The following is a 14,478-nucleotide window of genomic DNA, read 5'->3' as shown; positions in this document are numbered from 1 at the left end:
TTTTTATGTTTTGGGCAGAAAAAAAAGTTGTCACGTCCATGTGTTTCACTCACCTCAGACAACCACCTCCCTCACAGCTGCCCTCTATGCCAGTCTCCCCCACATTTTTCCCCATTGCCCTGCATTCAAAGTTCTTTCTTTCCTATCAAGAAGATGTGTCTAAGTCTTGAAAGGAAAGCGAAAGGAACATTCTCCAAGCTATGCTGATGACTTTATAATCTGCGACGGACGGCACCTGACCCTCACTGGTCCAGCTTTGCCAGTCTCTCACACAGAACCACACACATGCATGTGAGAGAACCACATGAGAATTTTAAAGCTAATTAGCTTAAGGATTTTAGAAAAATTCTATCACACACTAAGAGTACAAATCTCAGAGTATGTGACTTTGACAGACAGGCAGGCAGAACGATTTCTTGTTAACATATACAATCCTAATGAAGTCAGCTTGGTATCACTAAACGCTTATGGTAAAATTGTCACATTTATTTTATTACTTCCATCGGGGTTGTCAGGAAAATAGAGGAAGAAAATTTAGCCTTCTCAAGTGGATCCTTCATTTAGTTTTAGAACTCTAATGATCTCTCTTCGGGAGACCTCAAAATTCAAGTCACAATACAAAACTCTTCATTATTTTCTGTGCACCAAAAATCATCATCTAAAATTAGAAAGAAAGCAAACAAATAAAAAAAACCCAGAAGATTCTTTCCTTTTAGAACAGCCAAAAAGCATACAGCAGAAGATGATGGTATTTTAAAAACATATTTTACCAATATGGTTTTCATAACTTCATAGGAATTACGTACTCATTCTAAATAATAATGAAACTTCATTTTGATTGGGAATACTTAAAGCAATCCACATGTATTGTTCAGTCATGTAATCTAGAAAAGCCTTAAATTATTTCTAAATCCAATAATTTAGGTATTATATGGGAGCAACAATCATAGGTAACAACAGATCCAGGTAGGGTATCACATGCTCTACATACACTTTCTGATGTGATTTTACAATGACTCTGTTGAGAGGTTTTATCATTCCAGTCTTATAAAGATACTGAGGCTCCAAAAGCTTAAATAAAGATGAAGGAACTATACAACACTGTCATCGCTAGGTCTTCGCCCAGACAAAAGAAAATTGTGTGATCTTTCGAACTACTGGCTTTACTTCTTTTTTAGTAGTAAAAATGTCACAGAGATAACTAAATAACGGGTTCCTGGTCCTTTGAGGGGGCTAACATTTATGAATGAAAAGTACTATTAAACATGAGAAGCAGTACTGCTCATTATCAACTGATATTCTGAAACATCTGATATGATTTTTAGGGTAACATCAATAGCTCTAATTTTTTGGAATACCTCTTATCCCCAAGATAAGACAGATTAACAATTTCAATATTTTTCGTTTCCCAATACCTTTCATGCTTTTCAAAAGAGTCAATCTCCTTGACTGAAATTATCATAGATCAACACATATTATAGAAACTTGAATTATTAAAAATACAGTACATATTATTTAAATTAAAACATTCCCCTCACTTTGGGTAAAGAGAAAGCTAGCATCTAACATTTTTTCTCGACCACAGTTGTGAATTTTTAAAATGTGTTTGAAATGCAGCATAATGTTTGATTCCATAGGGACCCACATGACACTCTCCTCCCTCCTGGGTCACCGTAGCTCACAAGTCAAGCAAGGCATGCTCCACCACGGGTGTGAGAAGTAGAATCCAAAATCTGCCAATCTAAGAAAGTTGCATGGGAAGTCAGTAGTGTGCACAATGCGCACGGCCATTCTGATCACCCCAGACCTGAGAACCAAAGGCAGCTCTGTGCAGAAGTTTTGACAGCCCCTACTACACTTTTCCAACTTTCAACTACAAAGATTTCTCCCAGGCTGGTAGCACTAGTGAGCAGTATCCTAAGACTTGCTACCAAGTTCATCCGCTTAGGCGCTGAGTCATGTCCTAAGAAAAGCTTATAGACACCTGAATCTGAATTTTAAGATAGAGGAAAAATTTTCACTTTTCCTTTTCCTAGAAAAGAACTTCAGAAAATTCACTGGGATATTTTTACAATTTTATCAAAAATCATTTGTGAAGTAAGAATCTTTTCCCATGCTAATCTCCCTGCTAAGGGTGCACCTTCCAATAGATGGTATAACACAGTTAATGATCACTTTCTGCTGACTCCTCCTCAGGGAGATATGAAGAAAAAATCTTAGAAAGGATGAAGCATAGTTCAGAGGAACATGGTCGCTAAACCTCAAGGAGCTTAAAATCAACTACACAGGTGTCTGTTTAATTCTATTCCCCAAGATTTAGGTTAGTTTCCAACATCACAGGAAGTACCCAAATGAAAATAGCATCTGAGTGTAACACAGAAAAGTCACACATGCAAAGTCCTGTTCCCGTTCCTAAACTAGTAAAAATAACAGCACTGCAGTTCATAAAAACTTCACCTATTAGATACACTCATATGTGTGTGTGTTATCAACCCTAAGCCACATGGTGAGGCAGGCGGGACAGATGTCAGCCTCATTTTATAGATAGGAAATCAATGCCTTAGTTTCTACAATGAAATGAAAAAGACAGGAAATGCTGCCAGCATCACAGGATGTCTATGTATGGAAGCTTTTCATGTCTGTAACCAAACAACAGCTCATTGATTATCTGCTTATCCAAATGCTGCCTTAGTCAAAAAGCAAAAAACAAAAACAAAAACAAACCAGTTTTTGTTTATAATGATGGTGTTTTACCTTCAGTTCACATAAACATGCATCCTCTCCTATAACCAATCTTATTTCTCTAAGGCACTTCTTACCCTCTAGGAAATGGTACAATTTACATATTCTTTTTGTCTATCTGTCTCCTCCACTAGAACATAAGCTCCATGAGGGCAAACATCTTTGTTTCATTCGCTGATTTAAGAATACACAATGCTCTCCATGCCCAGTGAGACTGGCATTTGCTGAATGGATTATTTTTCCATATTCCACACAACATTAACTAAAAATACCTCCTATCAGGTATCAGTTAGCAGCAATGCCTGATGGATATCCTGTGGATGCTAAGGGAACTGAGGTTTATTTTAATAATAGAAAGAAGGCTGAAAGGGTCCTACACTATAGCTATACATGTCTGTGTGACACTTATTTCCTCAAACCCTGAGACCTCATTTCCCTCTTCTTAAAACTCCAGGAGACTTGGTCTCTTGAGCAATGTGGCCCAGGATGACCACAGAAACAGCTAGATTCACAATCACCTCTTTCTCTTTAAATGAATTATAAGCTCACCTTTCACTTATTTAGAAAGAACTTGCAAGAAAGCCACGCTTGCTTTGAGGAGTAAAATGTAAATTTCAACGAACCAACTGTATCTTTCTCTCCATAGCGCTTGTTTCAATTGAAATGATTCTTCAGCCGCTGTCCAACCTCCCACTCCCAACTCCCAAGGAACAGTCTAACTCACACTGACAATAAAAAGCAGCCTTTGCCAAGGAAACCTCTGAAAGACACAGTTTGTGAAAAAGAGAAATGATGGCTAACGTCTATTAAGTGTGCCATAAAATAATACAACTCTGTTAAAAGGATGCCCACGGGGCTCCTGCTCTAACAGCAGCCAAGGCGAGCACCTCGCCAGCCCTGCACCTTCTAGGCTTACCTCTTGCTGCCTGGTCCTGAGAACCAGGAATTGGCTCATGGAGTATTTCTACTGAAGGCTGAGAAGACTCGGCAGCCTGCATGAAAAGTCCCGCCAGTTCCTGCACTCTCAGTCAGTCCCTGCCAGCTCCCACTATGCTAGGATGCTAACAAGAATATTCAAGATGAATGGAAGGTTCCCCTTCTCTTCCGGGGAAATGCAGTACTCTGCAAAACTGGACCATGAAGAACTAAGGTACCAGCAAACCTTAAGGCATCAAATCCCACATTCCTGTCAATATCCCCAACTTGATAAGAGTGAGTGTTCACTGCACCCCAAAAAGCGATTCTAAAAGAAAAAAAAAACAAATGTCCATCAATGGGCATCTGACTGAATTAACTATATATATATATACATATGTGTGTGTATATATATGTATGTATATGTATGTATATATGTATATATATAGACACACATATATATAAACATACATATAGACATATATATATAAACACATATATATAAATATATATATATACACACATAGAGACAGAGTTGTGTTTTAGTCTGGTATATATATATATTTGTGTATTACTCTGTTACACAAAACAGAGTAATACACAACTGTAAAAAGCAATGAGAACTCTATTATGTGCTGCTATATACTGATCTCCAGAATATTCTTTGAAATAAAACAAGCAAAGATAGGAAATGAGGCCTATTACGTTTTTGTTTATCTCGGGGAGAAGAAGATGAAAACAGAAGGGAAAATCAATAGAATTGCTCATATTTTAAAAGCAGAAGGATTAAACCAAAAACTTAAAAAAAAAAGTTTTCCTATAGGGGAGGCACAGGGTGGAGAAAGCAAACACAAAAACTAGATTTTTTTTTAACCATACCTTAACTTTTAACTATTTTTTAGTTATTACTGTGGAATTATGCTAAGTTTTACTTAAAATTGAAGCAAGTTGGGGTTTTTAAGTCTCACAAATGTAAAGCAAAATAAAACAAATGATTCCAGGTTTCAAGCTGATGGCATATCCACATGGAGAGGAACTGTTTCGTGTGACTTTAAAATACAGTAGTAGGTCTGTAGATTTCTAATAGCATACATCCTCAGGACCAAGACAACAAGAAAAATACTAAATTACATTTGGTAGTCATATACTGTGTAATACCATTAGCATTACAAAGTAAGTAAGTAATTATGTCCACATAAGAACTAACATTTTTAGATTCATGAAACAGATATCCACAAATATATAATTGAAAAAGTAAAATGAAATATCTATAATCCTAAATTTGAACTATGATTTTTAATATAAAGTCACGATATCATTTCTCACTAAAATGCGTGTGCGTGTTTTCCCCCAGATTTGTCCACTAAAGAGACACAAAAACGACAACCCACCCGGTGGATATGCCTAGCAACCTGTATTGTTTCCCACTAAAAGGAACCAGGGCTCTTTAGAGAAATGGCTGATTCCAGACCTGAGGCAGGAATTATACAAGATGGTCCTGAAACATCTTGTCACATCAGCAAACAAAACTTAGGAGCCAATTTGAAGAGGCTCCCATTGGCCAAAGATGGGACAATTTTAACTTCATAAGAGAGAAAATGTGTAATGAATCAAAACATCATATATATTTAAAATCATGCATTTGAAATAAGTCTTTACTGGGGGAAAAAACAAACAAACAAACAATGGTCCTTTTTCAATAGCCTGAAAACTGGTTATGGACAGGAACCAATCACTTATCCTACTTCTCCTGTATGAACTCTTTCTCAGGACAATCAAGTAAGTGGTGATGGGACATCTCTCTTTACGGGATATCCAAGTTAATAAATGAAAAAGAAAGGACATAAGTAGAATATCACCATCTTGCAACTCTTAAATACTAGATCTAAGCCATAATCATCAATGAACACCATAAAAATAAGACAAGACTCTCCTAATAAAACTCCCTATGAAACTAAACAATCACACCCATTAAGTATTTTTGCCACCTTCCCTGCCAGATCAAAGCTCGGTCTAATCAAGCCTCAAGACCTAACTCCTAGTCTGCAAGAAATATGGGGGAAGTGAAACATGTTAAATGACCACCCAGTGATACAACCAGCAAAATCTACACTATAGGAAAATCCACAGGAAGACACCTGGATTCCTCGCTTCCTAAAACATCAGGAGGTAAGACACAAAGAACCTACAGGTTAAAAGAGCCTTACCAGACATCTCAACCAGCGGCAATGCATATGAGACAAGCATAAAAATTTGAATACCTATTCGGTTTTTTGGGGGGATATGAAATAATTACCTTCAATTTTTAGGTCTGTCATTGGTATTGCAGCGGTTTTTTATAACATTTACATTTAAGAGATAAATACTAAATATTTATAAATAAAATAATATCTGGAATTTACTTCAAAATTATCCAGAGTGAACGGAAGACTAAGTGGAAATATAGATGAAACAAGTTGCTGAAGTGGGCTACGAATTCGTACAAATTCACTATACTATTTTCTTTCCTTTTGATGTTAAAATGTTCCATAATAAACAGTTAAAAAAGAATGTGTTCTTAATTCTGGTGGTTGTCGTGTGAGATTTTCTAAGGCTCAAACCCTAGTGGCATAGGAACCACACTAACAGTTGACATTATATGTAAGATGCCATTAGGCGCAAACTCCATTAAATATAAACTACAGGGCATTTTTACGAGGTTTGGTAGTCTTGTGAGGGCTGCGTCCTCCATGGGCAGAAGAGGAATGCTGCGTCCTCATATGGCTGAAGGGCAAGGGTAAAGCCTCTTTATAAGGGCCTTAATCCCACACAAGGGAGGAGCCCTCATGGCCTAATTGCCTCTTAAAGGTCCCACCTCTTAATAGCATCACACTGGCAACATCTGAATTTTGGAGGTGATCCATCAAACCACAGCACCGTCCTCTGACTTCAAACACAAAGTCAGTAAGACATTTAACCTCACTGAGTTCATCCTAAGTGAAGGAAGTAGTACATTCTATCTTACTTAAGTGCAATCAGCATTACTTTTTAGAAGACCTAGACACTAAGGATCGGAAATATTCAAGTTCAAGAAATTATCACTGGGTTTATCACTGGGTTTTTAGAGATCTTGACCTAGTAAGTATCTTTTAAAATCACTCATCTTTTGGCCTACTTTTACAAAGCCCCTGCCATTTTATTTAGATTTAACTATTAAAAGCCATTCACATGGACAGCTTTTACAAAGGTACCATAATATTCCCTAATATTTTTTAAAATGGGGTCAGAGCAGAAAGTAAATTAGTGATTGCCAGTGCTGGGGGCTTGGGGGTGGATATGGGGTTCCTGGGAGGTGATGAAAAGGTTCTGGAATTAGTGGTAACAGTTGCACAACCTGGTGATACACTAAAATCCACTGAATCACACATTTTAAAAAGGTGGATTTTAGAGTATGTGAATTAGATTTCAATAAAAAAGAAACAAAAAAATGAGTTAGAGATAAATTTTATTTTGTAAAGTTTACTCATTCTTCGTAATTTTCAAAAAATGTAATACAACACAAGTAGTCAATTTCTACTTAATTTTATGGTTTTTTTCCCTCCTAAAGGACATAACGATAAGCCTAAAACAAAGAGCAATGAGCTCATGCTAATCAGCTTTGCCAGTTCTGGTCATAAATTAGGAATACTGTAAAAGTGAGGTGACACCTACTAACGTCATTTTGCTAACACTGCTGGAAGCTCTACCATCGCTAATATTTTAAACAGTTCCTACTAATCTGTGGTAAAAGCAAAACTTCCCACCCTACCAAAGATATCCAACTTTATGTAACCCTGCAGAATTTAAGTATTTATTAAACATTTAAGACAAACTCTGAAAGACTGCCGATTTTGTTTCTTTGATTAAAAGGTAAACAGTTTTAGTGTTGACTGTAAACTATATAAAAATGTCAGCCGATAATATATTCTGTATTAACTGCCTAATAAAAGCATGAATACAAATAAAACCCACCAATCTTAACCTTCCACCTTTCTTCACATGTCCATCTCCACGTACTAATGAAAGAAGAAAATGGAACAAAACGTTCAGAAACACAAGAGGGGTCGGGGGAGCAGGTGCTGTTATCACAGACCCAGACTTTAAAAATAAAAAACTGATAAACACATGAACTCAGCTTTAAGCCTTCCTTACAGATACCTCTAATTTTTATAAGTAGAGTCTTTCAATTACTCTGTTTGTAAACTACAAAATCAGGGGTTCGCAAAGCTGGCATGAGTCCTTACAATGCAGTTTGTCAGTAAATGATTAGAGAAGAGCAAATAAATGCTACTTTTAAAACTCAGTGTATTGTAAGCCAGTATTTGTTTTTCACCATGTATTTCCAACAATTTAAAGCACCTTCTTTTCATGAACTCCTTACACTCTTCTGTGAACCTTCCAAATACATAATGAATTAGATTTACTCCCACAAAATCAAACCATATTAACAGGGACCAAGAAATATTACTGAACATGAAGCAAAACAAGATTAGCAAAAACACCATAGGAAGCTGCATCTTAAATATATAGCAGTATCACATGTCCAAAGGACAGAAAAACTTATAAAAGCAGCTAGCAGTGTTATATATTAAAAATGATATGTGTTCAAGAGGATACACACATCAGCACAGAATGCCTATTTAAGAAAGATAAAAATTCTCAAGGGAAATTCATCTAAAAGCATGTGACGACAATCTACAGATGTACTTCCTGATAGGGCAGAAAAATCTTGCAAATCTTTGTTTGGTAACAAGTGAACTGGTGTCCAAAAGGTATAATACCCAAGGGCTGTTCTGTTTATGTGAGAGGGAGGCCCCAAGAAGACAGTCCAAAACGGCCTAACGCTGACTATGTGCAGAAGAAAGGGCAGTTAGGTGCCCCCAAGCCCAAGGGACTGGCCCAGAGTCTGTCTGCAGGCGGGCCAGGGCCTCAAAGACTGGGTCTACAGGGAAACAGACTCAGCTGGTAAAATCACCAGGGCTTCATCGTCCATGACATGGGTCCTAGTTACTCCATGACCAGAGAGCCACAAAGGAGCAGATCTCAAGGAGAAGCAGGCGTCCTTGCCTCCCAAAAGACAAGGCAACAGAGGCAGGTACAGAGTACGAGAAACAAAAGTGAGAAATTCAGGACCCATCTACATACCATCACATTCCCACCATCTTTGTTGAAATGATCGGATTTTTTAAATCAGTTTTTTTACTTAACTGATTGGGGCAGAACAGCTGAATTTTTGTTGAATGGCAGAAACAAATGTATTTTCATCACCAACACTAACTAACTTATCATGTGCCTCCTAGCTGGAAGAAAATGCTTTGGGCACTAATTTCTCAGAAACAGTGCTACAAGAATAAAGCAGTTCAAAATTCATAGAAATGCCAATGTTTTTATATGTTGTGGCAGGTGAGTTCATTTATTACGTCAGACTCTGAAATTGTGTCAGAGCAGTTGGATAGAGCAGAGTTGAAAGTTAAACTTTACCTGAAAGGTATGCAACTTTTTCCTTCAAAATTGGTAAAACATCCATAGCTTTCATTTCATCGTTTTTTCGAAACCCTGAAATACAGAAGGAGAAAATAAAATTACTGGGTTGCCAGAGTGACAGTTAATTCCTTAACCATTCTATCCAATGCCAACACAGCAGCTTTATCCACATCCATTAAATCAACTTAAGAAACATGATCATAGCACAACATTTAAATTCCATGTCTGTGATCACAAAACTGTCTTCTATTTTAATGTTGAATAATGATTTGCACACAGACCCAGAGGCTCATGTCCCCAAAAGGCTCGCTCTCAGTCATTTCTAGCAATAACAACTTGGTCCCAAAAGGAGACAGGATATGAAATCAGTCCAGATTATTTACCAAATCTTAATTTTTATGTAGATTAATGTACATAAATCTTTGCTGGTACAAAGAAAACAGCAACACTGCTTTATAAAAATTGCTGCTTGTGACATCCTAAAACCTCTAGGGGGAGCTCAATGCCTCATTCCATCAGATTTCAGGGTCTGGTTAAAAATACACAGTGGCAAGGCGGAGAGAGGGGATTATAAATAGCTGGGGCCTGGCTTTCTCCTTCCAGGCTTTCTGGGTCATGCCCCCTGGAGGAATGTCAATGGCTAATGTGGTCATACGGCCCAGTGCCACTCCAGCTTCAGAGGTGGCCAAGGTCCCTCTTCTCACTAAAAACCAACTCTGCCCCTACTCCCAATATCTTAGAAGGCCCAGTGGGAATATTATAGAAAAGGAGCATGCAATAGGCAAGTTAGGCCAAAATCCATCTAAGCAAAAGGAATTCTTGCAGCCCAAAAATATCTAGCCCAGCTCACCAGGGTGAATGCCTACGTGGGAATTTGGGGTCCAAAATGTCCATACTCATCATAATAACTGGATATTTCTCTCGGCGATCTCTAACAGAGGTAATCTAGGTTCAGGGATGCCTACCAAAACTAGTAACTAACATTGTTAGCAGAACAATCTCTAGGAAAAAACAAAACACCACTTCCCCACCCCCATTTGTGTTTGTTTTTGCCAAAATAGTACAAGAAAAGCATCGCAAATGCTAGCATGGTAATACAACCACAGCAAGATGTAGACTTGGAATTAGAAGGCAAGGAAAGTACTGAAGTCAAGGAGTGAACATTTCACTTTTGGTGTCCTGAGCAGCAACTCCCGGGCAAGCCCTGCTACAGGGAACATTTATAAAAAACGACTCTCTCCAGGCACTAGAGAATGACAAAAGCTGGGAGAGACACCTGGAAAAGGAAATGACCCTGGGTACACAACCCATCATTAGGGCTGTTAGCCTGAGGGCAGGGCCCCATCTAAGCAATGTGGAGCTTTTAAAACAAAAACCAGGTGAATTCCAAGCAGCCCTGCTAAGGATTAAAGATCTAAATCAAAATTTGAGTTGCTGCCCACTGCAAACACAGAGAATGTGTAGTGTGGGTCAGGCCAAATTACATGCCTGCTAAAGCAGGCAAACAAGCAGCAACAAAATCAACATCTTCAGGAGGAATATAGCAGAATTCAGTCTCTACAACATTATCATTCATAGAAACAAAGAATGAATAAATCAGCGGTGTGATCTGATTTCTTAATGTAAATCGCTCCTGTCCATAGAATACGTCCACGTGTATAATGAACCCAGTTTAATGAGATTTAACTATGACACTGACAATTACCACAGACTTCACAGCAAACACATCCGGCTGAGGACCATGAGGTCCTAGGAAGGCTGCGTGGAACTATTCAGCCAGTTATGGGTAGATTTGACCGAGCTGGGGCCTCCACAGCACCAGGCCATTTTCCTTTCCAATGCACCATGCTTTGTGCTGGCAACCCACCAAGCTTTGAAAACAGTGGCTATTTATAAAAGGCAAAACATCTGAGCCAAGAGTTCTGCAATTTCATCCTCAGGTTCCTTCAAAACTCTTGAATGGATGCAATCTAGTCAGCAATTCACTGCCAGTCACCGTAACTCACTGAATGTGTCTACAAAGACTGACTTCATCTGCCGTGGCTGCCGTGGACACAGATGGCACTGGGGCAACTGCAAGGCAAAGAGGACTAAGGCTCCCCAGCGACCCTCAAAGAGACAAGCTGACAAACACCTATAAAACAAGGCAGATTATGAAATGTTCATAGGCAGCACGAAGTGCTATGGGACCCAGGCAAATGAGGAGGGGACAGATCACATGATAGACAAATACTAGGAAGGAGTAAGCGACAGCTGTAGATCCCTATCTACAGGTATTTGAAGGGAGGATTCCCCTTCTGTTGCTCAGATGAGAAAACGCATGCTTCCTACCATTCCCACGTCCACACCCACACGTCATGGCCAGGACACAGCAAAGCCCTCAGACAGAGAAATGTCACCACCAACTGCAGCCCTGGCTCCGACACTAGAGAGACAGAGCCCCACTTGTGAGTCACACAGCCATCACCAAGAAGAATGTCCTGATCCCAATGCTGATATCCCAATAGAGGGCTGTGTGACCTGAGTCATCATTCCAAAGCATTTTTGACAATTACTGCTAACTTTCTGAATCACACCTATTTACTGATACCCACAATGGAGTGGAAGATGGAAGTGAGGGCTGTCATATTCCAGGCCATCTCACAGGAGGAATAGCATATTGATTTGAAAGTAGGGTGCAGAAAACAGAACTCAATAAATGTCTCAATTTCCTATGTCCCACTATGAGTCATGGACTCCCTCCCATGTGACCTTTCATTTCTCAGAGCTGTAGTTATGTTAACCTATTGGTCCCTCAGTTTCCCCCCAAATTAAGGAAGACTCAGTCTTTCTAGAAGAAGAAAAGTACATGAATTAATGAGAAACTTATGTGAAAAGGTGCTTCACTTTTATTGCGATGTAGGTACATGCCCACGCATAGACCAGAATATAAATTCTAACCAGTTTAACCATATTTTTGTAGATTGTCACTGAAAAAGAGTTAATTTTAAACCATCAATTAATACTTCGAAAACAGAAAATATAAAAAGGGCAAAAATATAAAACTAACCACACAAAGAAACTTAAGTTTGTGGTTATTGTGGTGACTGGTCACTTAGGTATTATTTTAGATCTCATTTCCATTTAAAAAAAAAAAAAACAATAAGCAAAGGACTCAGGAAGCATGTATAAATACTAAAACCAGATTAAATATATCATATGTAACTTTCAATAAAAAGCAGGAAGAACCCAACCATGAAAGTTCCTCAGATCAAAAAGGCAGGCTGTGTTCCATGCCCTGAAGAGCTATTTAGGAAAACAGTGTGGAACTATAAAAACGTTCTAAAAAATTAAAAATAAGTGGCTTCTCTGCTATTCCACAGATTCTAGATTACACAGCAGATAAGACTCAACTCCTAATGCTTTCTTCATTCATGCATTAAAGGATCTAACTGTGGTTCTCAAACTTACTGAACAACAGCAAATATAGGCTGCCCTCGGTGGCCGCCCCCTGGAAGCACATACTTCTCATCATCAACAGAGAGGTTCAGGAACAGCAAATACCACCACAGAGAGGCCCTGATAGGATCCCAGACCTTATCTTTGTACCAAAGACCAGGCGTCAGCAACATTTCTACTTCTCAGTGCCACCAGGGGGGTTTGTCCATGCTACTTAAATAGGTGGAAGGGGGTGCCACAAAGAGAAATTTGGTAAAATTAGGATTAACAGAAAGCCTAGACAAAGAAGAGCAACTTGAGAGGAGATAACCAGAGGGTAAATGGCCCAAATTGGGGGACATTTAGTTGTACCCATTTTTTGAATTATATAATTTTTAAGTTATATAGAGCCCATATTAAACTGTGCAGAAAAGACAGACTGGATTCCATCACAGTTTGAGGCATATTTTGCTACTATCTGAAATACAGCAACCATTATGGACTCTAATGAAAAGCTAGCTTCAGGAAACAGTGAAACAGCAAGAATGGAGTCAGTCGAGGCTTATCTCTAGGTGCAGAAGATGTTTCCCAGGGGAGTCCTTAAAGGCAGGCAACAAATATGCTTCTGAACCAAGTCTACAATGACTATGTTCAGAATGTTTACACTAATATTTGTTGAATGCTACTGAGGAAAACAGGCTTAGGTTAAAAAATCAGATTTTATAGTTGTTAACTAAATATAAATATATATAGGTGGTACTTGATGATTTTCTTTCTGGTTTCAAGCCAACACACAAAAAACTGCCTTTCCCTAAAACAAATTGGAATGTTTAGAGATTTTAACATACTCATTTAAAAATAACTACAAGTTTCAGCATACTACTTGCCAAAATTAATTCTGTTACCACCTTTTAAATTACTATTTGGTTCGACAGCATGTCAGAGTGAGCATAAATGTTAAATCTGCACCCCCAAATCACTTCTATTCCTTAATAATAAACATTATACTGTTCATCAAATGAATAGTTGCCTCTTTTTCTCTAGATCAGCCAATTTGCCAGAGGACATGTCTGTTTTGCTCCCTGCTGTATCCTAGATACCTAAGATAGGGCCAGGCAAAGGGCATTCATCAGATGTGGGTTGGCTGGGTAGAAAGACGGATGAAGGGGGAGGCCGAGGCAGGCAGATTGCCTGAACTCAGGAGTTTGAGGCCAGCCTGGGCAGAATGGTGAAACCCCATCTCTACTAAAATACGAAAAAATATTAGCCAGGAGCAGTGGTGCACACCTGTAGTCCCAGCTACTCGGGAGGCTGAGAAAGAATCACTTGGACCCAGGAGGCGAAGGGTGCAGTGAGCCGAGATCATGCCACTGCATACCTGGACGGCAGAGCGAGACTCTGTCTCCAAAAAAAAGAAAAAAAAAAAAGAAAAGGAAAAGAAAGATGGATGGATGAATGAAGGAATCAATCAATCAATGAACTCAACCAACAAATAAATATATTTGTACAGCATCTTGCCCCTGAACCCCTACCCAAGAACCCCAAAATTCCTTAGTACTTTCTATTTTTGTTTTGTGAAATGTTAGGTATAGTTTAGCCTTCAATCATAGTATGATTTATATTCATAAGATGGAAAATTAATCTCTCTGCCCTAACAAGGAATATTCTGCAAGTTATCATTCAACAGTGAAATATCTTTCCACTGAATCAACAGTCTGGAACTTCAACTATCTAATACCCCACTGACCAAATCAATTACTCATCTTTCATCCTGAAACCCTGCAAAGAGATGCTGCACTGAGACAAATACCTTTCTAAGCTAGTCACTGATGACCAGAATGCTCGCTCACTTGGTCACTTCTGTGGCATTAAATTTAAGACAACAATAACAAATAGTCCAGG

General features: G+C 38.6%; 1 protein-coding gene across 9 annotated transcripts in view; it reads right to left on the bottom strand.

Annotated features, from left to right (window-relative positions):
* TRIO (trio Rho guanine nucleotide exchange factor) overlaps positions 1 to 14,478 on the bottom strand; it is a 366,740-nt gene that overhangs the window by 230,760 nt on the left and 121,502 nt on the right. For all 9 annotated transcript variants that reach the window (XM_016952961.4, XM_063811100.1, XM_016952967.4 and 6 more), the window contains one exon: positions 9,157 to 9,231. In XM_016952961.4, the coding sequence (XP_016808450.1) occupies positions 9,157 to 9,231 (75 nt within the window). The remainder of the gene's footprint in view (positions 1 to 9,156; positions 9,232 to 14,478) is intronic.

This window comes from Pan troglodytes, chromosome 4, assembly GCF_028858775.2.
Source record: "Pan troglodytes isolate AG18354 chromosome 4, NHGRI_mPanTro3-v2.0_pri, whole genome shotgun sequence".
Taxonomy (NCBI): Eukaryota; Metazoa; Chordata; class Mammalia; order Primates; family Hominidae; genus Pan; species Pan troglodytes.
Note: the sequence above shows the minus strand (reverse complement) of the source record. Positions and strands in the feature narration are given on the sequence as shown.